The sequence below is a fragment of the Callospermophilus lateralis genome, chromosome 7, assembly GCF_048772815.1.
Source record: "Callospermophilus lateralis isolate mCalLat2 chromosome 7, mCalLat2.hap1, whole genome shotgun sequence".
Lineage (NCBI taxonomy): Eukaryota > Metazoa > Chordata > Mammalia > Rodentia > Sciuridae > Callospermophilus > Callospermophilus lateralis.
Window position 1 is genome coordinate 115,364,696 of NC_135311.1, and position 16,264 is coordinate 115,380,959.

A 16,264-nucleotide genomic window follows, 5' to 3' on the forward strand; every position below is an offset into this window, starting at 1 on the left:
ACAACAGGCTGTTTTGAAAACAAATGGAATGGTGTATGGTGAGAACCTAGAGGCCAGAGAGGTGGAAAGACAGTACCAGTTAGTCTAGACTGAAGCTGAGAGCAATTAATTAACTGTCATGCTGTCAACTAAACTTTTCACAATTTGGACTGCAATGTGTATTCAGACAACACAGGCCATCAGAAAGCTATGGGTCTCCAGGTCACAAAGGGACTTGACACCTCCAAACACCAGGATTCTTTTTGTGCCAACCATTCTCAGCTAAGCAAAACAATTCCCACTCCAGGATCATCTAACAGTGGCAAGAGGCATAATTAGTTTCAGCCACTTTCTTTGGGATCCAAATTCCCAAGTGGAAAGAGAAGGCAGCAACTGGTGACTGAGCTACTTGGAGACCTAGAGAACCTCAGACTCTCTGATGGCCCTGCAGTGCCAGCAGTGCCAGCAGTGCCAGCTGGGATGCTAGCACCCCCAGGAGGACCTACTACATCATCATCATCTTCCTCCTCCTGCTCCTCGCTGTTTGTATGACGCCAGGAGGGCATGCTCACCAGACGGAGGGTCTTCAGCCCTGCTGGCTCCTTTGACCACCAACCAAGGCAAAGACACACAAAGGAACAGGAAATTCACAACACAAAGATGAAATGGAAATAAATGCAACATTTAAAAAAAAAGGTAAAAATAAATTTTAAAAAAATATCCTCCCCCACCATCAAAAGAGTTACAAAACTAAGTCAAGATCAGAGCTGGAACACCAAACATTCCTTAAGTTAAAACACATCTTCAATTCTCCATTGCCACCTACCCTCTCAATAAGGGACAAAGAAACAATGAGAATTACAGTGAAAGAGATATCTGGGTGGGTTTTGGTGAAAAGATGGTATACAATGAATATCTCCACAAATAACTGTAAATTTTCAAAGATTAGGAAAAGAAATTAGATTGGAGTTTTTTAATCTGTTTTGTAAGCAATGCTACCAAAGGGGACCACTTTCCAATAAAATTCACTATAAATTCATCAAATATACCAGCCTATTGTCCAAAATTTAATTTTAAGTGAAGAATAAAGTCCATCACAATGAAAATGAAATTTTGATTACTAATTAGACTTGCAAATGAGGGCCAAAAGAGAACTAGAATTACATGTGCAAACTATGCCAATAAAAGCCTCTATCAATTTTGGCCACTAAAAATATAAAATTGGGGTGGGGTGTAGCCCTATGGTACAGCACTTGCCTAGCATGAACTCGGTCCTGAATTCAATCCTCAATACTTCAATAAATAGATAAATTGATAAATAATAATTAAAAAATTGCATTACAGGGAAAAAAAAAAAGGAAACCAAAACAAAAAACTAAGGGAAGCCAAGCCCCAATCCTAGAAGGAGCTAAATATCACTGAAGCAGTAAAATCTAATGTGCCAAAGTCTGTTCTTTAAACATAACAATGACTAAGAAATCACCAAAGACAGTGAATGGGTGGAATTCACAGACTACTAGAGCTGGGCGCTCTTCGGTTCTCTACCAACAGATGTTTCCAAAATTCAACCCTGGGCTTATCTGAATGAAAACTGCATTGTCTATGACACTAGAAAAAGAATGTGAGCCACCTGGGAGCACTTGCTTCCATTAGGCTCAAATATATGAAACAATGAGCCCACAAATGAGTTATTCTGAGCCCTCAAAAATAAAGCAAGTGTAAGAATGATCAGTAGTCAGGATCTGCCTTTACACAGGAAGGTGTTTCCCACAAGCTATATTTAAAACAGTTTGGGAGAAGGCAGCCATATTTAATTATCCAAGAAGCCCAAACGAGCTGCTCTCCAGGGCTATGCTCAGACGTCAACTTCAGCACCTCTCCCTATCTGTGAGACTCAATGAATCATCCAAGGGAGAAAGTGAGATAAACTGGAAAAAAAAAAAAAAAAAAACTCCAAACACCTGGGCCACTGCCCAGCACTCAACAAGAAAGGAGAAGCTCACCAGTTTGATGCCTGAGAGTACCTCCAACAGAGAAATCAGGTTATGGCCATCCCGCAGGTCCTCATACAAATCATTGATGTGCTTGCGGACCTGTGAAAGAAAGTGAACAGACTGACTGTTATTTGATCTGGAATCATTTTATTATCCACCTCAGAATCTCTGGTTCTAGGTAAATACAAATTAAAAATTTTGAAACTGGAAGCAAAAATAAAATTCTGAATTCTCAGTTGAGGTAAAATACATATGAAATGCTACCAAAGAAGTGTATGTGTGTTTTGAATTGAAGCCAAAATTATTACATACACTAAGCAACACTGAAAAGTATTCTACAAAGTGTGGATAAAGAAATGGGAAGTCGAGCTGGGGTTGTGGCTCAGCTGTAGAGCGCTCGCCTAGCATGTGCAGGGCCCTAGGTTCAATCCTCAGCACCACATAAAAATAAAATAAAGATATTGTGTCCATCTACAACGAAAAAATAAAATATTAAAAAAAAGAAATGGGAAGTCTTAATTATCCACAAATATCTCAGGAATTACTATGGGTCAAAATGTAATCAGATGGCTAATGAAGGACAGATGAGGCCAGTTGGTATCAGGAAAACCTTTCCAAGTGCTGGAAAAGAAAGTAAATGCTAGGTCCAATGTTTCATGGGATGTACCTCCAATTTAACCCCTCTCTTACTAAATGCTTCTAATAGTAAATTTGGGAATTATTTTCCTTGTAGGAAAATTTAATTACAATTTTATAACTAAGACTATAGAAAAACAGATCTCACTTTGGAGAAAGGTGTGGCTGTTTTATTTTAAACATAATTTAAATGTAAGTTTATAGATTTAATTTTTAACAAATATTTTATGTGTTAACTATCCCACACATCTGTAAGGTATTATTATTATTATTATTATTATTATTATTATTATTATTATTATTCCTATTTTAGACATGAGGAAACAAGATACAAAAAAGTAACTTTCCCAAGGTCACCAAGTGGGAAAACTGGCCTCAGTTTAGGTTCTCTGATTTTAGAGTCTTTGCCATTAACTACTACGCTTTATGATCGGCCACAATCAAGTTTTACTTATTTAATTCACACTACTGCCTTGTGAAATTCATTTATTACCCCATTTTGCAGAATAAACTGAAGAAGCTGGGCTCTGAGAAGCTTGGTCATTAAGCTGTAAGCTAAGTAAGACTTGATTCTTTACAAGTCTAGCAACAACTCACCAAGTGATGCTCACAATACAGAATCACAGGACTAGTGAAAATGGGATGAATATACTTTTTAACATAAGTAATTTTCTAGACAATAGAAAAGGCTACTTTCAGAAGTAATGGATTTCTAGTTACTATAATTTTTCAAGCACAGGCTGGGATTTGGGATTTTTACATTTCAATGGAAAACTATAGTTCTTTTTTCTGTTTTGGTGGCACTAGGGCTTGAACTCAGGAAACTGCAAATACTATTCCACTGAGCTACCTCCCTAGCCTGTTTTATTTTTAATTTTAAGACAGGGTCTCACTAGGCTGCAGAGGATGGCCTCAAGATTGCAATCCTCCTGCCTCAGCCTCCTAAGTAGCTGGGATTACAGGCATGCATCATTATATCCCACTAATTACTTCCCAATTATGATATTCAATGTAGCACTCGAAGCAGAGTAGGAATTGGAAAAAACAAAGGCTGGAAAATCTGGGAAAACTTCCTGGATGAGATGGAACTTAGAGGATTAGCCAATATTTTGGTAAAAAGATGGAAAAATACACAAGACTAAGTGGAAATATATAGTATGTGTTGTGTGTAAAGGAAGAAGGTCACAGGTAGATTATTCAGCTGGAAAAAATGGTTCATGATGAATTGAATCATAGTTTTCAAATAGTGAAAGAATGTTGTATTAGCTCTAGACATGAACACTGTTAAGTTTAACCTGCAATATAACACTTTCTCCATCACTTTCTTAAGTCTAGACAATGAACTAGACTAGATACCTAGCTCAGCTTTCAGCATTTGCTGATTTCCATGGTATAAATACTCCCACCACAACCAATTTCAAGGTAAGACATTGAGAAGAAATGTATGGTAGCACACCTTTATATACTATTTCTATCACAGAGATACAACAGACATAATTAATCTCAAGAGCATAGAAAACAGAAAAAACAATGTGCAGTAAAATAATTATGAAGTGAAGAGCTTTGAGCATTTATTACTTTTATTTTAAACATAATTTAAATGTAAGTTTATAGATTTAATTTTTAATAATGGCTGTGTTTAGCAACCAACTTAAAAAATTGCTAAAAATTTAATATTTGGCTCAAAGTTTTCAACATCCTCCCTCAATTGGGTTCAATGTTTCAAGCTTTCAGTGTAGAACAAGTAAAGTGCATCACTAACAGAAATAAGCAGTCATGAGGGTTGGAAGGGGAGCCAATTTGAGAAGTTCAATTTCAAATATGTGGAATTCAAATGACAGTCAAGGAGCTACAAATGGAAATGTTCTTTTTTTCTTTTTATTTTTTTATAGTTGCAAATGAACAGCATGCCTTTATTTTATTTTTTATGGGGTGCTGAGGATCGAACCCAGTGCCTCACACATGCTAGGCAAGTGCTCTGCCATTGAGCTACAGCCCCAGCCCTGGAAATATTTTTGAAGCAGCTAGAAATACCCAGAATTCAATCTGGGTCAATAAGTTTAGAAGTCATATGCACAGAGGGCTAGCTACAGTTGGGAAATGTTGGGTTTTCTGGGTTAGGGTCAAGAAAGAAGAGCACAGCACTAAGGAATGAGCATTAGGGAATACACAGAATTAGAAGGTAGGAGATGGAAAAGCAATCAACAAAGGGAGGGAGGTGGACAACAGGAGCAGGGAAGGAGGTAGAAGGAAAAATGTAATCAAGGCATGGATAATTGGCAGTACTAAATGCAAAAGCAGAGGTCAAAGAGGATGCAGACTAAGAAATGATTGTTTAATGTTCCCACAAATAAGTAAAAAAGTTTCCTTTTGTCATGTTAATGCATATATAAATATATGGCAGGGAACCTCATCTCAATGCAAAAATAGAAAGAATAGAATCATGTAACCCAAAAGAAAAAAAAAATCAAATATAAATTAATAGATGAGCAAGACAGTCTGGTATAGCAGGAGAATGGGAAAGGGGAAGGAGATTGAGGGGGGGGTATCATGAAAGGAAATCAAATTCCATGCATGTATGAATTCATTGGGATGAACCCAACTACTATATGTAACTGTAAAGCTCTAACTTTTAAAAAACTTTCCTTTTTTATGAAAATAAGAGAATGGTACAATGGAAATAATTTTATAAATACATGAGTGATAGGTTTTAAAAAGTGAGAAAATGGGCTGGGGATGTGGCTCAAGCGGTAGCACACTCGCCTGGCATGCGTGCAGCCCGGGTTCGATCCTCAGCACCACATACAAAGATGTTGTGTCCGCCAATAACTAAAAAATAAATATTAAAAAATTCTCACACTCTCTCTCACTCTCTTTAAAACAAAAAAAATAAAATAAAAAGTGAGAAAATATTAAATGCTTGAGATTAAAGGTTAAGAAGAGAAGAGACAACTAAGTCAAATAAGGAATTTTTTTTAAACAAATTTCACCATCCTTGTTAGGTATTATTGCAATAAATAACATACACATATACCTGAAGCCATGAATTGTACAATCTTGTTTCTTTTCATTACTCAAAGGAACCAGTACACTATGTGATATATGTGATTCCTCTGCTTGTTTTTGGAAGATGGGATCTCACTATGCTGCCCAGGCTGGTTTCAAACTCCTGGGCTCATGGCATCCTCCTGCTTTAGCCTCCCAAGTAGCTGGGACTATAGGTGTGTGCCACCTTTCCTGGATTCCCCTGCAGTGTTTAAGGTTTTTTGTTTTGTTTTTGTTTTTGCTTATTTTGAAAAAGCTCTATATAAATGGGGGGGGCAGAGTGGAAGACAAATTTGGTTTTGATAGATAAGACCTTAATGTGGTATAAAACTTGGGAGTGAGCATTGAATAATTATTTAAATAACTTACATAGGGCTTAAAAAACCAAGTAGCACCATGTTACCACTAGAAAGTAAAACACCACCAGGTACTAAAAAGAAAACAGAGGCACCTTTAAATGTAAAGTTAATTTCACATCAAGTTCTCAATAGCTCCTTCTAAAAAAAATTTCAGTTCTGTTTTACAACTGTAATAGCAAAATTCAAACACATCATAAGAAATTTAGGTGAATACTAGTTTATTATGTCTCTCTCTCAATCTTTGACCGTAATAACCAAATGTTTATGAAAAAAAAAAACAGAAAGGTAAAGAGATGATGAGGGAGGGGAATATGGAGAGACATTTTTCCTGGAGAATGTCCAAAAACAGGGAACAGTATTCTGTTTCCAAAGCATACTGGACCCAGTTCTACCTAGAGAAAGGTACAGAACCAGCTCATACTTACTGATGCTTCTATGTCAGCAATTTTTTAAATGCAAAGATGAGTTTTAGACTGTTCGATTAACATCCCAAAACCATACAGCTATTGAATGGCCCAAATAACTTGGGCCATCTAAAGTCCCTCCCTCTATACATGCATACATGCCTCTAAGGTTTTCCACAAATCTCTTAAAAGAAAATCCAGGAGACTAGGTATCGTAAGTTTTAGAGTCAGACACCAAGTGAAGTGAAAAGTGCTTAAGAAGCATCAATATAAATATAATCAAGTTCTTCTGACAACAAATAAGAGAAGTGAAAACTTTTAACTATTCAAGACCTTCCCTGTTTGTACTTCCCCAAGAAAGTCACTGTTAAGGGCTAAGAATGTAGCTCAGTGGTAGACCACGTTGCCTAGTGTGCACAAAGCCCTTGGTTCAATCTCTAGCACTGCAAAGCAAGAGAGAGAGAGAGAGAGAGAGAGAGAGAGAGAGAGAGAGAGAGAATTGTTATTAAAATTAGCGAATGTCTCCAACTACACATGACTAATAAATACATAAAAATATGATCAGTATCATTAGCCATAAATAAAGTATAAATCAAAACCACAAAGATAACACCTACTGGGATGGCTATAATAAAAAAGACATACAGTAGGGTTAGTGAGGATGAAGACAAACTGGAATCCTCACACACTTCTTGCAGAATGTGAAATGGTACAGCTGCTTTGGTTCCTCAAAAGGCTAAACACAGGCTACCATATGGTCTAGTAATTCTATTCCAGGTATATTACTTGAGAGAACTAAATATGAGTCCAGACAAAAACTTGTAAATCAATGTTCACAGGAGCATTAACAGCCAAGAAGAATATTCAGCAACAAAGAGAAATGAAATACTGATACATGCTACAACATGGATGAACCTTAAAAACATTTGCTAAGTGAAAGAAGTCAGTTATTTAAACAAACAAACAAACAAACAAACAAACAAAGGTGCAGTGGCACACACCTGTGCCAGTGACTTAGAACACTATTACAGGAGGATTACAAGTTCAAGGCCAGACTTGGCAACTTAACAAGACCCTGTCTCAAAAATAAAAAATTCAAAGTGCTGGGAATGTAGCTCAGAAGAAGTCAGTTACAAAGGATCACATATTATATGACTCCATTTTTATGGGATATCCAGAACAGGCAAATCTATAGGAACACAAAGTAGATTGGTGTGCCTACAAGTAAGCAGAGCCTATAGGGAAACTAGAGGTAATGGCTAGGGGGAACTGGGTTTCTTTGGGTGTGACAAAATGTTGTAAAAATGACTGTGGGGATGTTTGTACAACTATGTTATTATACTAAATGTTACTCGATAGCATACTTTCAATGGGTGGCTTATATGACATTAATTAAATCTCAATAAAGTTATTTCAAAAATTAGTAGATGATCAGCAGGCATGGTGGCAGATGCCTATAATCCCAGCGTCTTGGGAGCTCAGGCAGGAGGATCACAAGTTAAAAGCCAGCCTCAGCAACTTAGCAAGGTCCTAAGCAATTTAGTGAGACCCTGTTTCCAAAAAGGGGTGGAGCTGGGGATGTGATTTAGTTTTAAACACCCCTGGGTTCAATCCCTGGTACAAAAAAAAAAAAAAAAAAATAGTGGATGATCAAAAATTTAAAACAAAATTCCAATCATAGATGAACATAATACTTTTTATTTTATTTATTTTTATGTGGTACCAAGCATCAAACCCAGTACCTCATACATGCTAGGCAAGTAATCTACCACTGAGTTACAACTGCAGCCCCGGACAGTCAAATTTTGAGAGACCAAGTCTATCCTAACCTAGGCCAATCAATCCCAATCCCCATGTATCAATAAGCAAGGAAAACTCAATTCCCTTAGTTTCTAGATGGTTTTAACAAAAGGAATAAATTACACTTAAGTTCTTGAAATAAGAATCTGAGCCCAAGGAGACTTTAAAGATTACTTAGCTCTAATGCACTTGGTTTACATATAAGAAAATCATTGCCTAAAGAAGTTAAGTAACTTGTGTAAGATCGTTTAGTGCAGAAATGTCAAGAATTGAGTCCAAGTAACTATCTCCTTATTCCCAGTTGTGCTTTTTCCCTCTACAAGGCTTCTATGCTTGATGGGTCAAAATGACATATTATCAACAATATTAAACAGTAAAAAAAAAAAAAAAAATCCTTCAACAAAAGAAAATAACCAAGGATTGTGATATAGCATTCTTTGATATCCACAGAAAACTTTATTCAGAAAGTCTTTCCTCTAAGACTATGTATTAGAAGGAAACACAAGCAGCTCAATTTCTTTGACCCAAACTATGTTGAGTGCAACACATAGGTCAGAGGAGAAAGTTATGAAGAGAAAGAATGTTTTTTACCCTCATCTCCAATTACAAAAAGATACAGGGGAAATGATGCTACCCTGGTAGCTTTGATGCTTCCATGAATTGATAAGTCTCTCAACTGTAAGAGGGAATTCCACATGGATTCAACAGCCAAATTTCTCTTTGAGAAAAAGTCTAACACTAAAAAACAGACTATAGCTGCCCTAGACTTTCCACTCTGAGAAGATCTGGGCTCAACTGGAAGGAGCAGACTGGAAGGCAGGAATTCCTACTGGAATGAGCAGAGTGAGAAGGGGAGCGAAGGGTAAGTCTCTTAGCAGATAAGAATTCTATCATTTGTTTTGAGAATTCCCTAAATTTTAGACTCTACTGATAATATCAGTCAACAATATTAATAGAGGGTTCCCTGAGGATGAGGATGATTCTAAAATACACGAGAGTAGCTTTCAAGTAGCTTTACTTAAAAGGCAGGCACTAGGGTGTAGTGAATAGAGAATCCAGAGTAAAGCTCAAATCCAAATGAAGGAGCAAACTTTTGGTGGGGGTTTAGGTGCATTTAGAGTAAAACCAAGCCCTGAATAATCAGAGCCAGGCAGAGAGACAGCCAGGAATCTCCACCATAGGGCCACACTTAGGAAGCAAAAGCAACCCTCCTTTTCTCAGCCTCTAACCAGCACCCTTTGTCAGTTGCTTTGATTAAACTCTGTTACCAAGGTCTTCTGACATTTCCCACTTACATGAAGAAGCTAAGAGCTGCAAAAGTCCATACAGTGTTTGGGATTGGTGAACTATCCTGTGTGGCCATGGCGGAGGCTGCACAGCAAACAGTGTATGGACTCATTAGTGTTACCATCTGTTCAACTAAAACCTACAATACACAGAGAACAGTTGGAAACGGCAGTGAGTATTTGGAGTTTAAAAACTTTTGGTGGTGTATCTAGAATTCTAACTGAAATTCCAGGAAGGCTAGTGCTTTCTAGATTATATATATGAATAAAAATACAAAGATTATTCCATCTGCTAGGTTAAATATTGGCCTTTCCTTTACAAATACTAACCCCTTAAGTCAACAGGAACTAATCAGAGAAAGCATTTCTCCTCGTCCTGAGAAGCACATATTTGAACTTTTTTTTTAACATTCTCTAAAGACACTCTTTATCAGCTACCAGGCCCTAGAAATATAGTACAGATAACTTTAAAAGAGCTCATTAGAACTCTAGATTTTTCTTTTTAATGATTCTGCCATGATAAACAGAATTCTTAGGTTTGTGGGCTTGCATTCTTAATTAGATTGTTATATATTTCAGTTGCTCCTTAACAAATCTTTTTTAAGAATGGATCAATTCTGTTGTCAATTAATAAAGAGTTATTTACTTATTCCAGAACACAATGTGGTGTTTCCCAAAGCGATATTTAGAAACTCAAGAGATTTCAGATCAACTAAATCTAGAACTTGGGGGGCTTAATTGGTTTTAACCTTACATTGGTCTCTCTGCCAAACACAACATTAATTTGGGTATACCTAGACAGCCAAGCAAGGGATGCCCAAGTTGCAAAAAACAGATCTTGATCTCTAATTCTCAGTTCCTTAATTCAAAGAATTCCAACTTAGAGCAATGATTCTGATTAGCAGTGAACCTCTTTCTAAAATTCCCAAAATGAAAAAATACTATTAGAATTGTAAGGCTGCCAGCCTGACAAGAGATGAAAAATAGCCAAGGGTTTAAGTAAAGCTCTGGCTGGCCTCCAATTTCTAACAAAGCTATGATGTGTTCCTCCAGCTTTTCCTTTCCCAGGGCCTCCTGTCAACACACAGCACTGAGGCAGAGGCCCAACAGGCAGCACCAGCTACAAATGAGCAGCAGGAAGTCAGAGCATTTGAATTCAACTACAATGTTTAGGGAACAAGCTTAAGGCAGGATCAGTTCAGTTCTTCCAATTGTTAGGTATGAAAGGAGAGTTAAGTGGGGGAATGTTTAGTAGAATGACCTATTGATTTTGATTCTGATTGGAAGATTCATGATTGAGCTTTAGCTCCACACCTCACTAGTTGTATGATCTTGGAAAAGTCACTTCACTTCGCTAATTCTCACTCTCCTTAGTTGTGAAAACTGAGAGTATAAAATACTTTTATCGTGCATGTGTGTGTGTGTGTGTGTGTGTGTGTGTATACTATATATATATACGTATACACACACACACAAGATAAAAGTATTTTATACTGTTTTCACACGTATACACACACACACACACACACACACACACACTCTCATATATATATATGAATTGAACCCAGGGATGCTTAACCACTAAGCCACATCTCCAGCTCTTTTTATTCTGAGACAGAGTCTCACTAAGTTGCTTAGGGCCTCACTAAGTTGCTGAGGGTAGCTTGGAATTCAAGATTCTCCTGCCTCAGCCTACTAAACTGCTGGGAATACAGGTATGTGCCACCACACCCAGCAATATTTTTATCTTCTTTGGGATTATTGAAGGATCAAGTCAGATCCATTGTACTATCAAAATGTTATTTATTCAAGTCAACAAATAATTACTGGGTACTTCTCATAGCCTAGTACTTGACAGAGAAAATAGTATAATACTGCCCCAACCCTCCATAAGCACTCTAAAAGAGGAGATGGATAAGCGAACACACAAGCATTTCTTCAAATGCCATGGAACAGAGATGGAATTGCAATTAAAATAGGCTAAGAGATGGAAGTCAGAGTCTCTGGAAGGTTATACTGGAGCTCATCCTTAAAGGGTAAATGGGCAATGGCCAGCAGGAGAGGCTGGTAAGTGAATTCTAAGGAGAGAGAAATAAACAAAGAGGTGTGAAAGTACATAAGGTTTAAGGAGCATTGAATTGTCCCTTTGGCTAGAGCACAGGCTACACAGGGGAATCTACTTGGAAATAAAACTGAATAGGTAGGTGGGAAACAGGTTGTGAAGAGTTCTGCATAGTAACAGAGTTAAGTACCATCAACTAGAGGCAACTGGTAGCCACTGAAGCAATTTACAGAGGGGAACACTCATTTTTCCCCTCTTTCTTCTCCTTCTTTGTCCTGAAACTATAAAAATAAGATATAATGTGTGCCTTCCGATTACAATCTGGCAAAAAGATATAATGTATATAAAAAGCTATAACAGGGGCTGGAGATATAGCTCAGTTGGTTGAGTGCTTGCCTAGCATGTATAAGGCCCTGGGTTCAATCCCTAGCACCATTAAAGGGGGAAAAAAAAAGCTATAACAGAAGTACATAAGGAACATGCATAAGTATACAAAGAAAAGGGTAGTAAATCCCACATGCAGGATCACCAAACTATTTGAGGAGGTGTTAAGTTAGTGTTATACGGTCAGAATAGACTTTGGAAATGTATTCCAAGTAGAGAGAGAAGCCGAACAAAGATACAGAGCCATAAAACAGCATGCCAGCCACATAGTTCAGCAAAAGCTTAAGGAATGAGGGGAATTTGGCACTATGAGCCTGGAAAGGTAGGCAGAGCCAGGCATTGCAGGTTAAGAACACATGTTACAGATTTTGGGCTGTGTGAATTGTAAATTTCAGTGTACCTCTGTCTAGCAGCATGGTCTTAAAAATGTTGTATTCAACCTCACTTTCCTCACAGATAAAAGGGAGGATGTTAATAGAACCTATAGAAGAAGGTCACTGAAGTATTAAATGAGATAATTCACACAAAGGACTTGGTATAAAATATCTGATTTGAGCTGGGCACGGTGGTGCACACCTGTAATCCCAGCAGCTTGGGAGGCTGAGATAGGAGGGTCGCAAGTTCAAAGCCATCCTCAGCAACAGCAAGGCATTAAGCAACTCAGTGAGACCCTGTCTCTAAATAAAATACAAAATAGGGCTGGGGATGTGGCTCAGTGGTTGAGTGCCCTTAGTTCAATCCCTGGTACCAAAAACAACAAAGTCTAACTTGCAGGAAGCCCTCTATAAACTATTACTACTATTATCATTATAGAACACTTAGTTAGAAAACTATTATGATAGTCAAGACAAGAGATAAAGAAGCCCTGGACAAGAGCAGAGGTGATGAATATGGAGAAGAAGAGACAATGTAAGCAATCTTTCCAAGTTGATGGTGATTAGATTTGGCAAAAAGGAAGAGATTATTGACAGTATTAAATCAAATATGATTCTGCATTCCTAACTGGGAATCTAGGTACATGAATGAAAATATTTAACAATTTAGGATGTGTCAAATATAGGGTATGCCTGAGTAACATCCAGATGCGTGTGTCAAGTACAATGTGAGAAACACACGTCTTTGGATTGGACAAGAATACAGGAAAAGGCTCTCTAGTTGCCTCTTTATCCAGGTCTTTTAGTTTGAAACTAAAGTCTAAAGACTTTTTTATTTTCAGGGCCCACTAAACAAGTGTATGTAACCATCTCCTGGGCCAGAGTTTACTGAACTACAGGAAGACCACTGACCCAAGGAGGAAAAGAAACCCCCAACCAATCAGATTTTCTGTTTGTGCCTTTAGGACTATGCCACTTCAGGGATGTATCTTATCACAGCTCACCACAAATGAGCAGTGAGAGAAATGAATGCAGGGGACCCCCAAAAAAGAGACAGAGAGGAGCTGCCAGCAAATTTTGGTTTCATAAAGTCCCATTGCATCTAGACATCAGACTCTAAGAGATCATCCTATATCTACTTTGACTTGTGCTTCTTTGCATTCCAGCAATCAAAATATCCCTATGACTAAAACAGATGAGACTGCTTAAGAATACAGAGAACAAAACAAGAAAATGGTCAAAGTTAAGTCTCTGGGGAACAGCAAATGGAAGTCAGGGATGAAGAAAGCCAGTGAAAGAAGCAGAAAAAAGGCATTCACACAGGGAGGAGGAAATTCAGAAAAAAGCAATGTCTTAGAAGTCAATATATAAGAGAAGGTTTCAAAGGATAGACAACAGTGTCCAGTGCTAAAGAGAAATCAAATAAGAGGAAGATAAAATTAGGCCACTAGATTTGGCAATTAAGAGATCACTTCTGACCCTTCCCAGCAGTGGGAATTATTAGAACTCACAAATTTTATTTTCAGATCCTACTGCCACCACAGTGTCTCTGCCTTGATTTTTTTTTATAACTTTGTTTATTTATTTATTTGTTTGTTTATTTTTATGTGGTGCTGAGGATTGAACCCAGCGCCTCACATGTGCTAGGTAAGCTCTTTACCACTGAGCCACAACCCCAGCCCTCTGCCTTGATTTTAATAATAAAATCTTCTCAACTCCAGTTATTCTGGGAATGTTCTATATCTTGATTTACAGGGTGGTAAAATTCTTATAAAAATCCATCAATGGAACATTTAAGATTTATATACTTTAGAAAGAAAACAAAGTCCCTTCTGTCCCATCCTTACATAGTAATCAGCTTTAAAAATAAAGAAAAGGGTTTATAAAATAATTTTTACAGTTAGGAGCAAAGTGTTCTTAGAATCCCAGGAATCATCACCTGGTATCCTCCATCACAGTCTTCTGAGGTAATAGCATGTAATGCTACTGTTCTCACACTGTTATGACTAAGGAGGAGGAAGGGAGTAAGAGACGGAGGGAAGGAGGGAGGGGACAAGGAAAGTGGGTGATGGCGGGAGGGAGGGGAGGAGGGAGTTAGTCTGTCACATGTGAATCTTCATGGACCCAAGCACACAGTGAGCAATCTGAATCATCTGAGAGAAAGATAGATGCAGCTGAAGAACAGTTTGAGGTGCTAAGGCAGCATACAGACATGGAGTCCTACCTTCATCAAGTGCTTATTGACCCATTTGGTGAATGTTTTCTTCTGAACCCGGTCCCGCTCATCTGCAAAGCAAACAAAAGACACTGATTTAGTACCACGCAATCAACAAGTTCTCACACCCCTGCTTTGCTCACACTCTGGTTCTTCCAGGACCACATAAGAGAGTTGACTTTACCCACAGAACCATGAGATGGTGCCTTCTTGTTAGGAATGCTTGGCCTTCCTCTTTGGTCCTGACCATGTTATTGATTTTAGACAGAATCACTTATCTCAAAATCCACTTGAGCAGGGAACAGAATGATTCCCTGATTTCCTCAATAAGTCCCAGAAGGCCAAAGCTGTGAATACCACCAAAAGAAGGGGTGGAGTGGGATATTACACTGCAGTGGTTAAATCTTACTCTTCAGCCAGGTTTGGGGGCGCATGCCTGTAATCCCAGCGACTCAGGAGGCTGAGGCAGAAGGATCACAAGTTCAAAGCCAGCCTCAGCAACTTAGCAAGGCACTTAACAGCTTAGTGAGACCCTGTCTGTAAATGAAATACAAAGAAGGGCTGGGGATGCGGCTCAGTGGTGAAGCAGCTCAGTGGTTAAGTGCACCTGAGCTCAATCCCCAGTACAAAAAAAAAAAATCTTCCTTGTCATACATCAATCTGCCTGAGCAAGGCTGTACTGCCTCTCTCTCCTACCCCAGTACTTCCTCCATTCCACTTCCTTCACCAACAACTACAAGCAGCCAACTTTTCCTTGCCCATCTCTTCCCTCCCTTTCTTCTTTTTTTTTGGGGGGGTGTGTGTGTGTGTGATATTTATTTATTTATTTTTGCTTTACAATTCTTAATACACCATTATATCATAATTTATCATTTCTCTGATTATATATAAGGTATGTTGACTCTTCTTATAAGTCTTACAGAGGCAAACTCCCCCTTTCTCATTTTTTCACCTCTTTAATAAAAATATGACTGTTGGGGTTGGGGATGTGGCTCAAGCGGTGGTGCGCTTGCCTGGCATGCTTGCGGCCAGGGTTCAATCCTCAGCACCACATACAAAACACAGATGTTGTGTCCGCCGATAACTAAAAAATAAATATTGAAAAATTCTCTCTCTCTCTCTCCCTCTATCTTTATAAAAAAAAAAAAAAAAAAAAAAAGACTGTCAATATTTGACAATGACTGCTCCACAGAGGCTGTCCTGCTAAGGACTCATTTTCTCCCACCCCAATTCCCCAGAGCCACTTTCAGAACACTGAGCCATTAGCCCTGTTCCTTTTCTACTTATTTGAAACTCACACCATCCCCTATACCATCTTGTTCAAATCACCCTTGATGTCGTTGGTCACTTCCTCTTGCCCATCCCCTTCTATACAGGAAATCCATCTTAACCTTCCTTGACAAATTGTTTCACATTTTTTATTTCCATATAAACATCACACACAGGCTGACAATGCATCCAAGCATACATGGCTACACTGAATTTGATCTGTAATTCACATCCAGCCACCACACTGCCATGCTCTAAGCCTTATTCCTTCTCCAAACATAATTATTAAGCAGCAGTCGCCTTTATCAATCTCTTATTCCCCCCGTTCTCATCTTCAGCCACTCCATCCTTACTCTACCCTTCATTGAAAACTTCTGTGGTTATCCAGTCTGTGCTAGACAGCATGGCTAGCCACTCAAAGCTGCTCTCACCAGGAGCTCTCACGTTCATGATAACA

General features: G+C 38.3%; 1 protein-coding gene across 3 annotated transcripts in view; it reads right to left on the reverse strand.

Annotated features, from left to right (window-relative positions):
- Window positions 1–14,568, reverse strand: part of Macf1 (microtubule actin crosslinking factor 1) — a 221,715-nt gene extending 207,147 nt beyond the window's left edge. For all 3 annotated transcript variants that reach the window (XM_076860679.2, XM_076860680.2, XM_076860681.2), the window contains exons 1-2: window positions 14,548–14,568; window positions 1,983–2,072 (exon numbers count right to left, since the gene is read on the reverse strand). In XM_076860679.2, coding sequence (XP_076716794.1) covers window positions 1,983–2,072; window positions 14,548–14,553 — 96 coding nt within the window. In that variant the 5' untranslated portion in view covers window positions 14,554–14,568. The remainder of the gene's footprint in view (window positions 1–1,982; window positions 2,073–14,547) is intronic.
- Window positions 14,569–16,264: the final 1,696 nt, after the last annotated feature.